General features: G+C 40.9%; 1 protein-coding gene across 1 annotated transcript in view; it reads right to left on the reverse strand.

Annotated features, from left to right (window-relative positions):
* Positions 1–10,092: 10,092 nt before the first annotated feature.
* The window catches only part of ILVBL (ilvB acetolactate synthase like), a 74,238-nt gene continuing 63,306 nt past the window's right edge, over positions 10,093–21,024 (reverse strand). The window contains exons 15-16 of the mRNA XM_073603386.1: positions 17,619–17,724; positions 10,093–16,060 (exon numbers count right to left, since the gene is read on the reverse strand). Coding sequence (XP_073459487.1) covers positions 15,882–16,060; positions 17,619–17,724 — 285 coding nt within the window. The 3' untranslated portion in view covers positions 10,093–15,881. The remainder of the gene's footprint in view (positions 16,061–17,618; positions 17,725–21,024) is intronic.

A 21,024-nucleotide genomic window follows, 5' to 3' on the forward strand; every position in this document is an offset into this window, starting at 1 on the left:
CACACACAATCGGATTGTCCGGTGGATTCGTTCCGTTGGACCTTTGCTGTCGAAAAGTCCGGTCGTGTGTACACGGCCTTAGACTACATGTTAGTACTGATACTATTAAATAAGCAATAGAACTGTTGTTATAATTTTTTTAAAAATGCATTATTATTATTATTATGAATAATATTATTTAGGAAAATATAAAAAGTGTGAAATTCAGACAAAATAATTAGAAAGAAATGCTACAAAATGTTTTCATGTATCATGTAAATGAATTTGAAAATGAACTTAGTTTTGAGTAATACTTATTTGTAATAATACAATAAATTTATTTTTCTGCCCTATTCCAACTTGGAAAAAACTCACCTTTTATTATCATAAGGTCACAAGTCAAATAGATTTGTATGTGTCTTAAAGGCTTCTTGACAGATAGAATGTCATTCTATACCTGGACACCAGCTCATTAGATTACACCTTGATTTTATATAGACTGCAGAAATCTTTTAGGAATTATTTCCACAGTATTCCTGTGGGAAAAGCTGAAATCCCCAGCTGATTACGATGTTATTAGTGTATACAAGCTAAACAATTACTAAAATCTGTTTTCTCATTTCCTCTGCCACCAATTTTAACTTCACAGTTGGAGAAATCCTCACTGTATACAATTGTATTAAATAAATTATTGTTCGTGACTCTGCTGCAAAGATTCGTACCGGGAGATCTGGCCAGCAATAGCTCTTCCATTTGCAGGCTGACAACACTAATGCCCCGTACACACGATCGGACTTTTCCGAAAACAAAACCCTGGATTTTTGTCCGAAGGTTGTTGACTCAAACTTGTCTTGCATACACACGGTCACGCAAATGTAGGCCAACAATTCCGAACGTGAGAGCGCGGTGACGTACAACACGTACGACAAGCCGATAAAAAGGAAGTTCAATAGTCATGTGATATCTCCATTACGAACTCTAGTTTTACAAGACCGAGTGCTTCCGGCTCGTACTTGATTCCGAGCATGCGTGAACTTTGTGCACGGACTTGTGTACACACGATGGGACTTTCCAACAACAAAGTTTTGCAATAAGCAATAGGTGAAGGTCTCTGTGTAACAGCTGTAAGGGGACAATCTTTATTCTTAACTCTTTAGACGACTAGCGTTGGGGCCCAATTGTACCGTTGGTGCACATGTGAATAGTTACATAGTTACATAGTAGGTGAGGTTGAAAAAAGACACAAGTCCATCAAGTCCAACCTATGTTAATAATAGTCCCAGTCAAGTTTTTAGACAGCAATAGAACTACTAAATAGGTGTATGGGCAGTTCCTAAATGGTTCAGTCTCTCTAGCATCAGATAATAAATCCCACAGCAGCAGTGCACCTGTCCCAGTGATAACACAGCTCACCATTCAGTCACGCATAGCAATTATTAAGCTCTCTGCTCTGTCAGCACACCTGGACTCAGCACTCCGGATCCTGGTCAGGCTGCCACTATGCAGCAGTGGTGGTGCACTCTAGACAGCAACGTGCACTCTTAGGGCTTCCTCATGGCAAGAGGAAGCTGTGTCCTGTGCAGCTTGAGAAAATGTAGCTCTTTCCCCTCCTGCTGACAATATTCTTGTGGGAAATGCAGTTCAAAATCTCTTTATTATAGTAGAGCTTCTCTCCTCTGGACTACAGTTCCCACAGTGCAGTGCTGCCCTAACTCAATCTATTGAACCCTTCCCACTCAGCAGCTCCTTCCTCTTACTGATATAGCTGTTAACCAGTTCAGCACCGCAGGGCAGCAGCTACAGAGAGTGCATATAGTAATGACTGCCCATTCGTTGACCACACATTTGCCTATTTCTTGCCTGAAGGTTGTCACCATTGCCCCTATGTTTCCCATTCGTTGACCACACATTTTCCTATTTCTTGCCTGAAGGTTGTCACCATTGCCCCTATGTTTCCCATGTATGGTCATGATTGCCCACTTGATATCTGTGTAATATAATGATTGCTCATTTTTTCCCCTAATATTGTTACAATAGTTAATTTTTTGCCTGTTTTGTAACAACTGCCTTCTTCTTACCCATATATGATCAAGGTTATCATTTTTGTTTAGGTATTGCCAAAACTGTGCACATGGTCTTATCTGCACTATGACATGCTCAATCTAAGGGGAGAAATACTGTTCTACACTCTGCACACATGTGCTGGCACTCAAACTACGGGAACAATTGCCCTTTCAGACATAACAGGAACATAAGGAACCCATCTTCCTAAGCTTATTGAGTGCAATCAAATACACGATAATAGAGAGGAAATCCTTACACTGTAAGACGCACGTTACATGTATGACTTTACATGAACAGAAGATAATGACTTAATCATGTTTCTAATGGAAAGACACATGCCAAGAGTCCACAAAGTACAAGAACAGGACACAGATAATCCTTGTAACATTCTTTGTGTCCAAAAGACTGAACTAGGCTGGGTCATTATCAGAGGTCTTTGCTCCAGTAAGAAACAGAGTTCAGTGTGCGCACCTGTAAAGCTATTGTTCAGAGAATCCAAGACATTCCTCTCATCTCTCAAAGCTTGTGTTATAAGAGCTCAAAGGAGATACCCTCTCCCTTAAAGAGACCTGTGAGCAATAAATTCTGTAATACAGAATCATCCTACAGTAGCATCAGTGAAACAATATCTCAAAATACTACTGACGGCAACAAAACTGAACTTTCAGTAGGTATCCAGGAATATACTCATGCCAAGATTCCACATGACAGTACTGGATCAGTTTGTGGGCTTTGCAGCTACCGACCATAAATCACCATCTATTCCAGGAGATAACACTGAGTTGCTCACAGTGAACCTGCAAACTCAAGTTAGCCCTTTCATCCATGGAGCTACACACGGCAACTACAAAACAGTAATGTTACTTCACGTGGTTCGAGTCCCAGCGAGAGACCCATGAACTTTGATTTCACTGCTAAAGAGACTCGAACTATGCTGCAATTCAATTACATTATCTACTAAGTTCCAAACTGACATAGATGATAGCTTGAGCAACGCACCAGGAATCTTGCTAACAGTCAGCGGTCTAAGAAATTCACCCAAGTCTTCCACCCCAGTCTTTATACCAGAACATTCTTTACTACACAGGTTGAAAGCCGAGCCTCCTGAGTACAGAATCAGAGTTTCCTCGGATCAACATGAAAGACTTTTCCACTTCAGCTTCTATGTGGTTATGCCACCCACAGAGAAGTGACTTGATGCCTTCAAGGACTTTTTCAGGCATCAAGACACCAACATCAATATCATCCCAGTTTTCACCTGATGTTTTTCAGACTGCTGTATATACTGCATACGTTTTGCATGTTCTCCCTCTCTTATTTATTTTTAGGTCCTAGGACAAGTCATATTTCTGTATTGGTAAAAAAAAAAAAAAAAAAAAAAAAATTTGAAAAAAATCTGAAAAAAATCATAAAATCATAACACACAGAAAGCCAAATGAGTCAAAGAAGAAACACAAACACCTTCATGCTACAGTTCATATGGTATTCTAAATTTGGAATATAAGAACAGCATCCCTAAAGTCTTACAATACAACAACACGAATATATCAGAAATTGGATTTTTGAGACATAACAATAACTATTTGTTTAAAACATAGTATTTATTCATACATGCTCATAAAAAGGCCATAGGTTTCTTAGTTGCAAAAATTACAAACACTTTTTCTTAAAAAATAGACTTTATCACAACTACATTATGACAGAAAAGCTACATCATATACATTCAATGTTCCATTTTCGATGTTATATGGCTCAATGCGTTTCCTGGACATAGTCCACTTCCTCAGGAGCTGAATGTTTATTCATATAAAAATGTTTCTTCATAAAACAGATCTTAGTTAGAATATTAACCACTTACAGACCAGAACATTTTCCTGCTTAATGACCAGCCCATTTTTTGCGATACGGCTCTGCGACGCTTTAACTAACAATTGCGCGGTCGTGCGATGTTGTACCCAAACAAAATTTATGTCCTTTTTTTCCACAAATAGAGCTTTCTTTTGGTGGTATTTCATCATCTCTGCGGTTTTTATTTTTTGCGCTATAAACAAAAAAAAAACTGACAATTTTGCAAAAAAATCAATATTTTTTACTTTTTGCTATAATAAATATCCAAGAAAAATGTAAAAAACTAATTTCTTCATCAGTTTAGGCCAATATGTATTCTACATATTTTTGGTAAACAAAAAATAACAATAAGCGTATATTGATTGGTTTCCACAAAAGTTATAGCATCTAAAAATAGGGGATAGATTTATGGCATTTTTATTATTCATTTATTTTTTACTAGTAATGGCAGCGATCTGTGATTTTTAGTGGGACTGCAACATTGTGGCGGACAGATCGGACACTTTTGACACTTTTTTGGGACCAGTGACATTTATACAGCGATCAGTGCTATAAATAGCCACTGATTACTGTGTAAATATCACTGGCAGGGAAGGAGTTAACACTAGGGGGCGATCAAGGGGTTAAATGTGTTCCCTAGATGTGTTTTTAACTGTGGGAGGAGACAGATCATTGTTCTTACTTAGTAGGAACAGACGATCTGTTTCTCATGCCCTGTCAGCACAGGGATTTTTGTGTTTACACACACAAATCCCGGTCCTGGCTCTTATGCATGCCATCGTGGGTAGCCGCTGGCCATGCGCATCCACTTTGGGGACATGCTGCCAGCGTGTGCCTGCTATAGCGCTTTGAAGAGGTTATGCACTCTTTCGGAGAGACAAGGTAAAAAGGAAAGTTGGCGGGGTCTGTCTCTATCTGAGAAGTGATCTCAAAGCGAGTGTGAAAGAGGACCTAATTGATGGAGAGTGCGAATGTGGCTGAAGTATTATGGGTGGAACTGCATATAGATGTGCGTAGTTCGTTTGTTATAGTTTGTTATAGACCACCCAATGTTATTGAGGATTTATAAACCTATTACAGGACAATTTTATGGTCCAGTTTATTGAGGCCCCAACTAGGAATGATGCTCTGTTGGACCTGGTAATCTCAAACCATGCAGAGCTTATTACTAATGTTCATATAAAGGAACATCTGTGTAGCAGTGACTGTGTAGCAGTGACCATAACGAACCATTGATGTTAGCTGTAAGCAAAAAACACATACGGAAAAGATAAAAACACTTAACTGCAAGAAAGCAAATTTTCCAAGGGTGAGCGCTGCTCTCCAGGACTTAGACTTGGAGGGAATATTGGCATTGATGAACACAGAACAGAAATGGGAATTCTTCAAAAAGACTGTTTGTGAACTCACTGCAAAGTATATTCCCATGGGCAATAAGTTTAAAAGGATCAAAATAAAACCTATGTGGCTCGCGGCCAAAGTTAAAAAAGCTATAAACAATAAGAAAAGAGCTTTTAAAAAATATAAAAACGAAGGACATCAACCTGTTTCAGACTAACAATGCCTGGTGTCCAGTGACGATGCTCGACCGACTACTGTCCTATCTACCCAGCCATTCTGATGGTAGCCCGTTGCTACTCTTTCTAACCAGCCCCCTGAGTGGCAGCCAGTTTATCAAACATGTCAGGATCCTCCAAAGCAACTTGGGCTTCAACCCCAGTCAGTTCTCTGGACATTCCTTCCGATTTGGAGCAGCCTCAGCTGCCTCCCAACATGGAGTACCAGACCACAGAATCAAGAAACTAGGCCGATGGAAGTCAGCTTGTTTTGCCACATACATGCAAAATCCTCAGGAAGAAATGGCACAAGCCTTCACCAAGCTGGCTAAATAACCACAAGAATCAATAAAGAGATATTCCCCTGAGTATTTTGCCACCTTTTCTTGACATACCAACAAGACCACCAAGGCACACTTCAGGTCTATTTATGTTGTAAGTCTTGTCGCATGTTTATGTGATCCACATCCCTCTCGGTCATTGGGCCACGACCATAAATAAGAAGGCCAGTATGGTGGCCTGAATTTATGGGAGGAGCCCAGAAAGTATTTAAGCAGCCCACTCGCCCAGCGCGGGATACTATCTCGCCCTTCCCTTTTTCAGGGCACTTCTCAGCACATCCTTCTTCATAAACTACCCACTACTTACCTTGAGTATGCCCCCCTTTCTTGGCATACAGACCAGACCAACAAGGCACACTTCAGGTCTATTTATGTGGCAAGTTTTGTCGCGTGTTTATGTGATCCACATCTCTCTAGGTCATAGGGCCACAACTATATATATATATATATTTATTTATATTATACACACATACTGTATATATTATTTTATTTTTATTGTTTTTTGTGTTTTTTTTCCACTGAGCATTTTTTAGTTAGATTTTTATGGTTGTTTTTTTAAAGTGATTTTTTATTATTACTTTTGTACTTCTTGCTTTCTGTTTGACAAACATGGCAGAGTTAATATTTTTTACATGCAGTAAATGGCAAAGGTAATGGTTGATTTAAACGTTAACAAACACAAACTGTGATGTAACACTTCTATATGACTTTCTTTAAAAAAGTTATTACTGCTAGTTAAAGAACGTGAAATAAACACAATTCTCAGTTTAATTAAATGATCTTGTGTTTGTATCTGTATTGTCCCATGAGAGCTGGTCTCTGCAGTCTCATGTTTGTCACACATTTTGTACTAATGAGCCAACCAATCCTCTACAGATATATGAACATTCATCTCTTTTTTTTTTATAGTAGCCAATTTTTTTAATGAGAGTATCGGATTTAACTAGAAGCAAGTAACGGACTGAGAACAATCATCTACGCCAACATTAAAGATACTGCTCTGCAATTACTTTAATGAGCGGTAAATAGAATTCATACACAGCGTTTGCTGACAAAACTTTTTATAGCTGTATGTGAAAGTGAAAATAATAACATTGTACTGGTTAATATATGTGGCACGTTTGTTACACTGAAAAGGTTGTAGCCTCTATAGAGAAAAGCTTGATATAGACTATTGGTCTTCATTTTTATGGTCCCCTAGGAGGGAGGATCACACTATGGTGGGTGTTCACGGATATTATTGTTTTCAACATGTTTCACTGACTTTATACCGCTTCATCAAAATATCTGTAATTGATCATTAAGATAATAAACATCACTATCATAATGAATGAAAGGTTTATTTGAACAATTGTAAACCTAGAAAACAGTAAACATGCACTCCTAAAGTTCCCTCCAGCTCTCCCTCTCTATCCTCCCCACCCGCTTTCCCTCTCCTCCCTTGTTTTTCCCTTCCCCATTATCTTTTCTACCTTTGTTTCCCCTCCTTCTTGTCCCTTTCCCCTCTTTTTCCCTGTCATCCTCCCCTCCCCCTCATCCCTCTCATGTCTTTTCTTTTCTCTCCTCTCCCCCCCCCCCCCCTCGGATTGTGCTTCTTTTCTTTCTTCCTTTTCATCCCCTCCCCCCCCCCCCATCCCCTTTCCCCCTCCCCCCTTCTCTTCCTTTCCCTCCTCCTTTTTTTTGTCTCCCTCTTCCTTTTCCCACCCCTCTACTTTTCATCCTCTTTTCCCTTCCTTCCTTAATTGTTTTTCTCTGATTTACACCATTTACCCATACATCATTATTATTCAATCTAGATATACATCCACTATTATCACGTCCCCCGTGGGGGAACCCCATTGGCGCTTTGACTCCGGCTAGATGTGGGTTACGGGTAAGCAACATCACTCCCGGGAAAACGGAGTGATGGATGGAGGAGAGATTTGTGGATACTGTATAACATTAGGAGATCTCGGTTGAGTTCCTGTTTTGTGTCTTGTCCACTTCAGGAAATCGTAGCCTGTAATCCACATTTCCATCTATGCCTGTATGACTCACCGCCACTGGTGTGTGTCTCTACAACTCATGGTAAGAGTACCTACCTGGGTGCCTTCTCATTTTGAATATTGGAATATCACCAGCTGTGTTTTTTAAGATATATCAACATCCTACATCTTATCAAGAGTTTCCTCTGTGGAGCACATCTTGAAATCTATTATTAATGGACTTATCACTGTATCACAATGTGTTTCTGTTTATTTGAACATTTACGGATATAGCACGTGCACTTTACATATGTCATATGTGCCTGTATTCAGTTTAACTGGTTATTATGGTAGCAACTGACGCACATTATTTTTGATTTGAACATATTTAGTTTGCACTCGTACGCTTTGGTTTAAGTACTATGGTAATTTTTACACAACTTTAGGAGTGCATGTTTACTGTTCTCTAGGTTTTTGACAGGAACTAAATGAAAATCTGTTCCACAGAGCACCACATGGAGATAGAAGAGAAACTGGTGGGACTTTTTAGGCACTGCTTTTACAACATAAACGTGGTGATTGAAACGCTCTCATTCTTAATTTGTACAAATGGACATAAAAACATTAAGATAAAATCAGAGTATGATTGAAATGATTGAAATTAAGGTTATAAGGTCTTGCCTAATCAATCATTTTACTTATGAAGCAAAATGGCACAATTGTCTCCAATTACAGAGTCATATACAGTATTAATTAGGCAGCCTCTGAAATCCAAATTCTGCTTCATCAGGAGTATGTAGGGTCAAGACAGGAAGTTGTAGTTAAAAATCCTATCTCTCCAGCCCACACAGGGAGGATCCAGAAGCTGATAGGCTGTTCTCCATTCAGGGATAAATAGACCACAAGGCCCATCAGGGGCAGGGTAAAGACATGGTGTATGGAGCTGGGCAGCCAGGAGACTCAGAAGACTGTTTATTTAAGATATTCAGTGAGAAATGGTGCTTTTACTTAAAAGATGGTAACTCAATCGGGAGAACTAAGGTCGCCAAATTAGACTAACTGAAAGTCTTGGACCAGCCGGTATTTATATGTCCAACATGCAGGTTCCTGCGAACCAAGTCTTCTGAGTCCCCTGGCTGCCCAGCTCTGTCCATATAACATATGGAAAAAGCATGTGCAATAAATGATGAAACTAGCATCAGAGGCTACAATATATAGTGCAACAAAAATTAGAAAATGGTTTGCGTTAGTCCATGTGTGAACACCCGAGTATGGTGTTAAATCAAGTGAGGGTCCAGTTATATGAAAACACAAGTGCTTGGGTCCACCACCATAAATAGAGTGCCTGGCCGCTTACCAGAAACCCATGACCCCCCGTTACAGAGGGTCTGAGTGGGCTGTTGAATTTTACTACTCCGGACCACCATAAAGCCAAGATGGATAGCTGGAATGGGACATCAGGGACTATAGTGTAGATGGATAGATCCACGGGAAACCTGGCCCTCAGTGGAATGATGTAACCCTAAAAAGAGAAGGGGAGGGCTCCGATAGTGTAAAATCATAAGGCTTTATTAAAACAAATAAAGTATACACTCACATGCAAGATCAGGAATAAACGTTCTTGGAGAAACAGTCTGTGGTACCGGCCGGATGCTCACAGATGCCCCGTCCTGCTGGTCTTCGCAACAACAGTGGGAGGTGAGCTTAGGGCTGAGTGGCGTCATCGCGTCACCTCCCACATAAATTTTTGGCTGCAGTTACAATTTAAAGTGATTAAAAAAAAAGGAGACTTTATCAAACATGTTATACTTGCCTGCTCTGTGCAGTAGATTTGCACAAGGCAGCCAGGATCCTTCTCCTCTCGGGTCCCTCTTTGCTGCTCCCTGCCCCTCCCTCCTGTCGAGTGCCCCCCACAGCAAGCAGCTTGAGTCACAGCTCTGTGTGTCCATTCAGATATGGAGCTGCCGTTCGGCCCCGTCTCCTCTCTTTCCTGATTGGTTGACTGAATTTGATTGACAGCAGCGGGAGCCAATGATGCCGCTGCTGTATCTCAGCCTATCAGGTGGGAGAGTCCCAGACGGCCGAGGGACTCAGGGACATCGCAGGACAGAGATGAGGCTCAGGTAAGTATTACGGGGTGCTGGGCGGTTGATACACACAGGTTTTTTTATCTTGATGCATAGAATGCATTAGGATAAAAAACCTTCAACCTTTACAACTACTTTAATGTAACCTACAATGTCAAATGGTGATGATAACTACATTCCCTCAAAATCGGTCACTGACTGAGGCCATTGATGAAGTAAAACAATACACCTTCTAGGAAAAAAGAAAACAAGAAACAGTAAATGCATTTTTTTTATTAGAAATCCTTTTAAATTAAATATTTTACATAGATTTACAGAAGATGTTTTACAGTAATAAAAAGGTTGAGTTCAAAAATATTAAAAATAGATATGAATTGCATATGGACATTCTGAAATCTCACAGCTTTAGAAAACTGTGCTTTTACAGAAAATACAGGGAATCAGCAGCATGTTGTTCCAGCTTAGTGACTGACCAAGTAGAAACGAAGACAAAGATGGCTACCTTGAAACATGCACTTTTAAAATAAGTCAAAAATGGTAACTCTCCAATTTATCTACCTTGAAAAGTTACTACTTACAGAGATAGCTATAAAATTGAGATTACACTTACATTCAATACATTGTTTCTCAGTGTAGAACATTGTACTTCAGATATCAGTCGTGTAAGCACTGCAACAGGTGGTCGAGGTTGCAAGGAGACTCTGGGAGGTTAAAGCTGCACCGTGTTACTATCATGAGGTAGTCTCACGAAAACAGAGGTTTAAAGCGGAGTTCCACCTAAAAGTGAAAACTCCACTTATTTGCTTCCTCCCCCCCTCCGGTGCCACATTTGGCACCTTTCAGGGGGGAGGGGGGAACGGGGACCTGTTTTTTGACAGGTCCCCATGCCCACTTCCGGGCCTCGGAAGTTCAGCCCCCCGCCTTCTGCCTCCGAGACAATTAGCGCAGCGTGCTTTCCGCATGCGCAGTAGGGAACCCTTAGTGGCGATGGCGGCGGCACCCTACAGCCAATCTGAAAATCAGCTGGGGTGCCGACATTGCAGGCTCCCTGGACAGGTAAGTGTCCATATATTAAAAGTCAGCAGCTACAGTATTTGTAGCTGCTGACTTTTAATTTTTTTTCCCCAGGCGGAACTCCTCTAAGTTTTAACTTGAAAATTCCTCCCAATCTCACTCAAACTAGCCCCAGCTAGCTATCTGTGCACAAAGTCAGCTCCATAAAGACATGGTTTAATGAGTTTGTTGTGAAGGAACTCGAGTGGCTGCACAGAGCCCTGACCTCAATCCTACTGAACACATCATCAGTACCTGAACTCACGAATGTTATTTTGGCTGAATGGACCAAAGTCCCCCAGACACATTCCAAAATCTTGTGGAATGCATTCCCAGGTGAGCGAAAGTGGGTATAGCAGCATGGGTCGGGCTAAATCCATTTTAATGCTCATGCTTTTGGAATGGGTTGCCCAACAAGCTTAAATGGGTATATGTACAGTAGATTATATCCTGGGTTAAGTATCTCACACAAATCAGCCCCCTTTTGCTGTCTCCCACCTTGGAAACGTCAGGAATTTACATTATTTCAAGAGTCTTAATCCGGGCATAGACGTTTTGAATCTCGGCCGGCTTAAACTTCGGCAGGCTGAATAAGTTTGATTTGAAGGAACTTGAGTGGCCTGCACAGAGCCCTGACCTCAATTCAACTGAACACATTTGGGATGAACTGGAACACAACTGAGAAGCAGGTTTTTTCTTTCAACATCAGTACCTTACCTCACATGTTATTCTGGCTGAATGGATCCAAGTTTGAATCGATCGATCAACTTGGGTACAACCAGCCTGTCGGATTTTACATTTACTATTATAGCTGCTTGCAGTAATCACTGTGTTCAACACAATGGCTCCAGGCGAGGCATTCCCATATCAACAATGACTGTGTTGATGGGGGAATTGAGCAAAAGAAAAACGCTCCATCTATGGCTGGATTAAGTTAGTGATTACTGGGAGGGAAGAGACTGAGGAGATCTCTTGGCTGGAGGTATATACACTGTATCATGTTAGGAATTAAGTCACCCAGGCTTGTTATGTCCTTAATGTGGACATGTAAGTAACTTATCTGTGCAAAAGTGATTTTAGAAACTATGAGCTTTCCCTGTAGACAATCCCAACCACTCAGCTCCAAGCCTCCCACCTCCACTCCACCAGCTAAAGGGGTTGGCTCCAAACGGTCCGTGACCCACTCACAATTATAGCACTAAAAGCGAGAGCGAAGCTACTCTCCTCCTAAAAGTCCAAAGTAAGTTTACTGATGTTATCTGGTACAGGGGTAGTCCACCTCATCCTTTTACTTTTAGAATCTGACTAAGCTCCCAACGATGTGAAATGTGTACCAGATAACCTCAATAAAATGACTCTGGACCTTTAGAAAGAGTGTGGTTTCTATCCTGCTTTTAGCGCTATAATTATGAACTTTCCCTGCTGGACATTGAATGGATACCCTAACGGTAATGCAGATCCAATTTGCTCAAATCTATGTTAGTTATCACATAGTTACAAATACAAATTCAGTCCATTTTAAGCTTCTTCTATAATTTTACTAAACTGAAATGATATTTTTAGTTAATAGGACAGCTGAAAAAGTTATATATATTCTTAATTATAATAATTCAGAACAGTTAAGAGAATTCCCTTAATATAATTAAAAAATATTATACCAATGACTTTCAAAAACGTTTGGTATTTCACTCGTAAGTCATGTTTCCCCAAGATAGGAAATTCTCGCTACCTCAGCAGAAGCTGCCACTGTTTTATCTGCCAATTCATATTGCAACCTATCAAACTGGCTGAAAGGATGCTGTATGTGCACATAGATTTGTTTGTTCTTTTACATTAAACATGAATAAAAACAGAAAGGAAAAAAGCAATTAACGGTCAATGGAATCCTTTTCTTTTTAATAAGGTTCATTCCGAATGCATTCTGCAATCAACGAGGTTTTAATCCTGTATTTCTAGATAGAGTGCAACTGGTCTTATTGCACAATATATTGTTGCACAGTATAAAAAAATATTAAAACTAGAATGAAAAAAATATTGGCTTTTAGATTAAGCAATATCAAAACTGCACAGTGCTGTAGCTTTAACAATTACCTATCATGAAGAAAAGATATTGACAGCCATTTCTGACTTCTCCTTCTGAAAAATCTAGCTGCCGGACTGTCACAACGGCCTGGACACTTTTACCGACACTCAACATGTATGCAGGCAAGACATTTGGACATTACTCTTTTATGATCTTGGTACTTGTTCAACGTCAGTGATTTAGGAAGTACTTAAGCCAGAAGGTCACCATAACAGCCAGGCAACTTAGACCAAGACAAAGCAAAGGATGTGAACATACATCTTTGTATGATGCATGGTTCAGCACTCTCCTCTGAACTCCAGCTCTGGTCACATACTAGGCATTTTTAAATTAAAAAGGGGACTTATCAGATCAAAACTACTGACATATTTTTTTTATCAAAACTGTGAAATATTCTCAACTGTTGGTGGTAGGTTGCCTTGATCCATCCAAGTGTTTCTTCAAGTGGTGCCAAAACTAGTCTAGCGTATGGTTAGCATTAGGAACAAAAGATAAACGATGCCTATATGTATGTAGCTGTTGGATGCATTATGATGGGTATGGGTTATAGCTATAAGATTGCAGCATATGCAGTAGAAAGGTAAAAGGCAAAATGTTTGCACCACCTTCAGTTTTGATTAAAAAAAAAGCCACCAGAAAAGAGCCCAAAGACAGGCTTAAGGTGGACATCCCCTACAAAACAGGGAGGGAAGTGAAAGATAAATCTAGGCTTCTGTTTCTTTGAAGGTTTAAATGTTTGAAGTGAACAATTATGCGATGCTTTCAAAAAGTCACTTGGTCAATTTGACTAGTTAAGTTGGGAGATGGGTGGACAAGAAGAAATGTGTCCTGACAAGTCTTTGAAAGTGCTCAGTAGTCCAGGTCATAGTGTAACTAGTAGTAGTTAGCCACATTCAGCTGGGCTTGTCCTGTAATGTTGAAGACATTTTGCTACTCATCCATACACCTACACTATATGCAAATGTTTGTGGTCACCTAACGTTCACACCTACTATAATCCCAAAAAGTATGTGGACACCTCTCCAAATTATTGAGATTTCTGTCAACAGTTCAGGGTACTGTTAAATTGTGGGCTTCCAACCTTGTGGCAACAGTTTGGGAAAGACCTGCTTCTCTTATAGCTTGACCGTTCCCGCATACAAAACCAGGTCCAGAAAGACATGGATTGATGAGTTTGGTGTGAAGGAACTGACCTCAACCCTACTGAACACCTTTGAGATTAACTGGAACATGATTGAGAGCCAGGTCTTCTTATTCAACAGCACTACCTAACCTCACCAATGTTTTTTTACAGCGGAGGTTCACACAAAAATTGAACCTCCGCTTTTCGGAACCCCCCCCCCCTCCGGTGTCACATTTGGCACCTTTCAGGGGGGAGGGGGGTGCAGATACCTGTCTAAGACAGGTATTTGCACCCACTTCCGGCATAGACTCCCACGGGAGTCTATGCCTCTTCCCGTCCCCACCGCGCTGTCTGCTGGGACACACACGGGTCCCAGAGACAGCTGGGACCAGTTAGGAAGCGCAGCGCGACTCACGCATGCGCAGTAGGGAACCGGGAAGTGAAGCCGCAGCGCTTCACTTCCCGATTCCCTTACAGAGAATGGCGGCGGCAGCACCGAGGACCGATTCGGTCTCGGGTGCCGACATCGCTGGACCCTGGGACAGGTGAGTGTCCTTATTTTAAAAGTCAGCAGCTGCAGTATTTGTAGCTGCTGACTTTTAAAAAAAAAAAATTTCGCGGGACTCCCTCTTTAAGCTTTATGGGCACAGATTCCCACAGACACATTCAAAAAGCTTATGGAAGCCTTCCAACAAGAGTGTCACAAAGGGGAGCAAATTCCATATTTATCACCATGGTTTGAGAAAGGGATGTCCTGCAAGCTCTTATAGGGGTTATGGCTAGGTGTCCACAAACATTTGGTCATATATATATATTAAAACCTGGGGTATGTTCCTGACACTCACCAGAATCAAGGAAAGTACTTGGATAAGTAGCCAAATATCTTCAGCAGATTACAGAACGAGTCCAAATGAGCGTTACTAATTATTACTAGTTATGTTCTGGCATCTAATAATGCCTGCTCACTGGTTTACAGATTTTATGTTGCTAGTTCGTTTTAGGATAAAGACTTGTCAATATTCTTGTTACTTCAGTTTTTTCCTGTGTGGTTGGTGCCACACCTCCTGACACGTGGCCAAAATTATGTTTAACAACTTCCTCAAAGCTTAAGACATAATACTGTCATAGTTCTCTTCCACTGGTATAAAGGAATTGGTAACATTTTAAAAATGAAGATAAATTAGAGGTTACACAAAACAGAGAGTTTTTAGCATTGGCCTAAAGTGCTTTTGGGACAGTAAAGACTTCTTTTAAGACACAAATTACTGTTTTATTAGCAGTGGTAGTCCTTTAGATTGGGAAAGATAGGACTGCCACACCCAGCTCTAATATGCCCATGTCGGCACAACCAGGCCCAACAAAAGTCAACTGTTCAGTTACCTTTATTCAATGCGGCTGCATGGAAAATTGTCTTCTGCAAACGTTTTCATAACTGAAAACTTCAAGCATAAGGTCTATCCTTCTTTCCTCCCCTTATTTGCAGCATGTAGTTAATTAAATGTTTACCATTTCACATTACAGTTATACAGTACATACTATCAGAGGCTCTCTGATTTCGAGAACCGCAATAAGCGACATAAAATTATTACCAATAAAAGTTGAAAAATGTAATTTATAAAAATCTAGTGTCTTTCTAATCATTCCTAAGACTCTTCTAAATCTGAGACTGCCAACCTTAAAAAAGATGAAATGAGAAGACTCAGAAATGAGAGAAGTTGAGCTATTAAAAATATATTTTTTCATTTCACAATCCTCAACATAAACAAAAGAAAAAAAAAACCCTCTACACAGAGATGGACCCATCCCGAAAATTGGTCTTCCCTATTAGTACATTGAGGAGTGTGGCTTTCCCTTTCCTAGTGGCCTCTTGTGCTTCCTTGATGATGTCCTCTATTCGGTCTTCATCTTGCCGCGTGACCAAGAAACCCTTTCCACCAAACCCTTCTGCCACCACATGGTAATCTGAAGAAAAAACACACAATAATGGGCTTTTTTGATATGGTCTTACAACCAAGAGAGGCAACAATGCAAAAAACAGCAGTGCCATAACTATAGGGCTTGAGACTGATAGCCTTGCATACCAACAATATAAAGTGGAGGAAATTGGAAATTAAAAAAATAAAAATAAAACCAGTTACATGGGTGGCCATGGCTATAGACAAGTGACTAGATCTAATTCTAGCCAATCAGTAAAATGCTACAACAAAGGACTGAAGGTGGTTCCAAATGCAAAAAGTATAAAAGGTTACCAATAGTTATAAGAAAAACCTTTTCTAGGGTACGGATCAGGAAGTACCCAACAGCCTTTGGGGAATTGTGTTTTCAAATATTAGAAGGGTTAGGCTGCCAATCAGATCTGTAGAAGTCATTCACAGGAGTTAAGGCGGCCCGAAGACCAACTAAAAGAAGGCACACAAGAGGCTGACAATGTGAACAAATCATGAAACTGTACAGAATAATAAATCCTTTGAATAAAAAAAAAAAAATATATATATATATATATATATACACACACATATATATATATATATACACATATATACACACACACACAATTAAAAGAAATGTTTGATGTTTTATCAATTAAACATTTTTATTAGAAGATCAGGTTTTACAGGAAGAATAATAAACCTTAAAAAGAGAAATATGGGAATGTTTTTTTTTTTCTGGAATCATACTTACCTAGGTGGGTGCAGCATCAGTCCGATGCAGCATCTGTCCCCCGCCGGCTCTAACACTGAGAACCGAGCGAACACCACAGATCGCTTGGTTCTCAGAGCTCCCTGAGCAGAGAGCTGGTGACTGACAGTCACTGGCTCTCTGCTTTGCCCCCTCCTCGCTCACTGGAGCGCTGACCTGTGGAGGGGGTGGGAGAAGCCAGCTCAGGCTCTTAGCGGCTCAGTGAGAGGCTGAGCCGGGAGCCAGTCCAGGCATGTGGGCAGATCCTGACCACGTGGTCGCAATCTGTTCTGAGCCTGGACCTGCTCTGTGACGTCAGCTGACAGCGGGCTTCAGCTCGCTGTCTGCTGAAATCGGGTCACAGGAGTGCAGAACGATCTGCACTCATGTGATCCACAGGAGAAGCACAGCCAAATGAGCTTTGACTGTACTTCTCCTTTGAAGTGTTAAATAGTACATGTTTCACCAGTTAAAAGAACTGCATACAAAAAAATAGGGGCATCATAATTACAGTAATAAAAGGAACAGCTTTGGAATTCATCTACTTACTATGAATTGTGTATTTTGCGGTTTGCCTGGAGATTTACTTAAATCGGTTGTAAACTCTTATTATAAACTTATACCTACGAGTAAGGTGTGCATAATCTTTAAAACTTGGGTCATTTAGAAGATATGCACATCGGTTGTAGCTGATGATGTCACCAGCGCATGCACAGTGACTTTGTATTCAAGGCACACAGTGAACAAAGATTCATCCATAGCAAAATATGTACAATATATCCCAGCATATATCTACAGGCGGAACAGTTTACTACTAAAGCAGACGCGGTAGAAGACTCACCATTGTACGCCAGACCGCAGGCAACATTGCTTCCCAGTAGAGGAACTTGTTCTCTAGAAATCTGGCTCCAACAAGCATCATTTCCAACAAGGGCAAGGACAGGGGTCTGAAAGAGGTCAATCATAAAGATTACATATACTTTCCTCAGCTACTATTTACCGTTCTGCCGTTTCTCTGCTGCTCTGCCACTATTTCCCGACTGAAGTCAACGAATATGCAAACTTAAATCACAAAAAACCTCAAATAAGCTTCAACATACTAAAGTCATGTTTGATCTCATTAAATCTGCTGCTTTTCATAAAACATAATCCCTGGTGACCCTGCCGTGAAAGTCCTTGTTTTAGTTGTAGCGTGACAAAACTCTCTCTCCCTGTCTTCAACTTCAGTCGAATGAACTTAAGAGGATAGTAGATTGAATGGCGCTGGGACCCTAGGTGGATTTTCCTGGGTACCTATAATTGGTAATGTCACAATACTATACTACTATTGTCCTGATGGGACATCTGGATGATGTGTAGGCTGTTTCCATACTCGGCGGAAAACCTCAAGCAACCGCTATAAAAGGTTGGATCAAAAATTCAAAAATTTGGAGCTCCACACAAAAATGTTAAAAACCAAAACGGAGGGTTTTCTTCCCAAACATATATAGTCAGCTCATGTAGCTTCTGATGGAAACTACAAGTGATTGTTTCAACCAATGTTAAAGCCCAACTCCAGGTAAATAAAAAATTATCCCTTGCAGTGGGGCTGTGCCCTCACTGAAAGGCTAAATTGCTCAGTTAGGTCTAGATCAGTAGTTCTCACCTCCTGTCCTCAGGACCCACTAACAGGTCAGAGTTTAAGTATTACCTTGGGGAGATTCAGACTAGAATACTCAATCACTGAGCAGCAAATGATATCACCTGTGATGTAGCTCAGTTATCTTACAAACCTGGCCTGTTAGTGGGTCCCGAGGACAGGAGTTGAGAACCACTGGTCTAGGGGAACAACAAAAAGAGATATACAGTATGTACCTGATCCTCCGCTCCTCCCTGCAGCTTCTGCACTCCCCTGTGACCTAGTGGTCTAGGATCCTGATGTAATCAAGACCAGAGCGGGGTTCATTGCCTTGCTCTGGATGGAATGACGAGGGACGGTTCACCCCCGGATCGTAAGGGTAGCGGAGGATCAGGTAGGTAAAAACGGTTTCTCCTCACCTCTAGACAAAACGAGCTATTAACCATTACCGTGTGGACAAGGCCCCACTGCAAGGAATAATATTTTAACTGCCCAGATTTAGGCTTTACGCAGGCATGGCTCACTGTTGCCATCATCAAGAAACCCTCCCTAAAAAAATAAAAAAATAATACATGCAGCCGTTGCTGGAATAGGTGCATGTAAACTGGAAATGGCTGCTAGGTAAATGCAGGAGTTAGGCAGCTCTCAGATACAACAAAGGATTCAAAATAGGTAAAAACATTCATTATATATTAAAAACAAAAGCAAGCATGGTCTTGTTCACTCAACGCTTTCTCAAACTAAGGGATAGATTCAGGTAGCAAATGACTCTATCCACCCTCTGTTAGACTCCATAACCTGCAATTTATGGTCCATTCATAAAACATGAGCTGCAATGTGCAGCTAGCTGTGGCCCTACTAACTGCTTATTGCACCAAAGAGCTTTGTGATTGGAGAAAAGTTGGTCACATGACTTCTTTTCTTTGGTCATTCTCTCTATTGAGCTTCCCTTGCTTCAGACTCCCAAAGCTGTTAGACCACATCGCATATTAGTAAAGTGCATTGCTTTATAATTATATATTTTTTTTTACATTGTAGCCACACCGTTCATTTTTAAATATCCTCCTAATGTGTTGGACAAAAAAAAAAAAAAGTATCTCCTTAGCACAAGAAAGGATCATGATCTGCTTTAACATAAGAAGATTTTACAAGTATATTTAGATTGTAATCTCTAAGACAGTAACTAAAGAGGGTCCCTTTTAGAACTCATTGTAGTTATTAAATGAATCCATAGCTGTTAATGGAGAGAGGTCCATTGAATACATTGAGCATATCATCTATGGGTACTACATACATTAAGGGGGGGGGGGGATATGATCAACGTAAAAATACATAAGGGGTCCATATAGTGATCTTGGTGGTGAGTTTAAACTTATAAAATCCTAATGGGTGCTGTTATTTGTACTGACTGGTGCTTACAGCTATATATACACACACACACACATTAACTTTGGGTTCTACAATAGACTTGGCACTCACATGAAAAGAGATGGCATTTGTCTAAACCAGAGGTCTCCAAGCTTTTTAATCAAAGGGGCAGTTCACTGTAGTTTGATGGGGGGGTGGGGGAGAGACTGTGGCCAGTGTGAGTAGAAAATGCCCCGGCATCAATGGAAGCAAACAATCGTCATTGGTATAAGTGGGAGGAATGGTGCCCCATTGTTGGTGTCAGTGGGAGAAATAGTGGCCCAAGTGCCGGATAAAGTCAAGCAAAGGGCGGCAGTTTGGAGACCACTGATCTAAACATTTGTACTGTCATTATTAATTTCTCCATCTAAAAATGCTAGTTACCAAAAGCAAAATGTAAAAGATGTATGTACGGGACACACAACACAAACTCTCCTCAAACAGTAATACTGATAACTAGGTATAAATGCTAGTTGCCTGGCTGTCAGACGCACCCTTTTGGCTCAATACTTTCTGATTCACAAAATCAGAAACAGATAAAAAAAAACAGATAAAAGCTTCTTCTCAAGCTTCTGTCTCTGCACATACATGCCATAGACCAGGGGTCTCCAAACTTTCTAAACAAAGGGCCAGTTTACTGTCCTTCAGACTTTAGGGGGGTCGGACCATGTCCAGTGGGAGTAGAAAATTTAGTGGTGTCAGTGGGGGGCATAGCGCCCCATCATTGGTGTCAGTGGGTGCAATAGCGTGCCCCATCATTTTTGTCTGTGGGGAGCATAGCGCCCCATCATTTGTGTCAGAAGGTGAAATAGCGCTCCATAATTGGCGACAGTGGGTGAAATAACGCCCCATCATTGGTGTCAGTGGGTGAAATAACGCCCCATCATTGGTGTCAGTGGGTGAAATAACGCCCCATCATTGGTGTCAGTGGGTGAAATAGTGCCCCATCATTGGTGGTAGTGGGTGAAATAGCCCTCCCATCATTGGTGGTAGTGGGTGAAATAGCACCCCATCATAGTGGTAGTGGGTGAAATATTCCCCATCATTGGTGTCAGTGGGTGAAATAGTGCCCCATCATTGGTGTCAGTGAGTGAAATAGCGCCCCATGATTGGTGTCAGTGGGTGAAATAGCACCCCATCATTGGTGTCAGTGGGTGAAATAGCACCCCATCATTGGTGTCAGTGGGTGAAATAGCGCCCCATCATTGGTGTCAGTGGGTGA

The sequence above is a fragment of the Aquarana catesbeiana genome, linkage group LG10 (genome assembly GCF_042186555.1).
Source record: "Aquarana catesbeiana isolate 2022-GZ linkage group LG10, ASM4218655v1, whole genome shotgun sequence".
Lineage (NCBI taxonomy): Eukaryota > Metazoa > Chordata > Amphibia > Anura > Ranidae > Aquarana > Aquarana catesbeiana.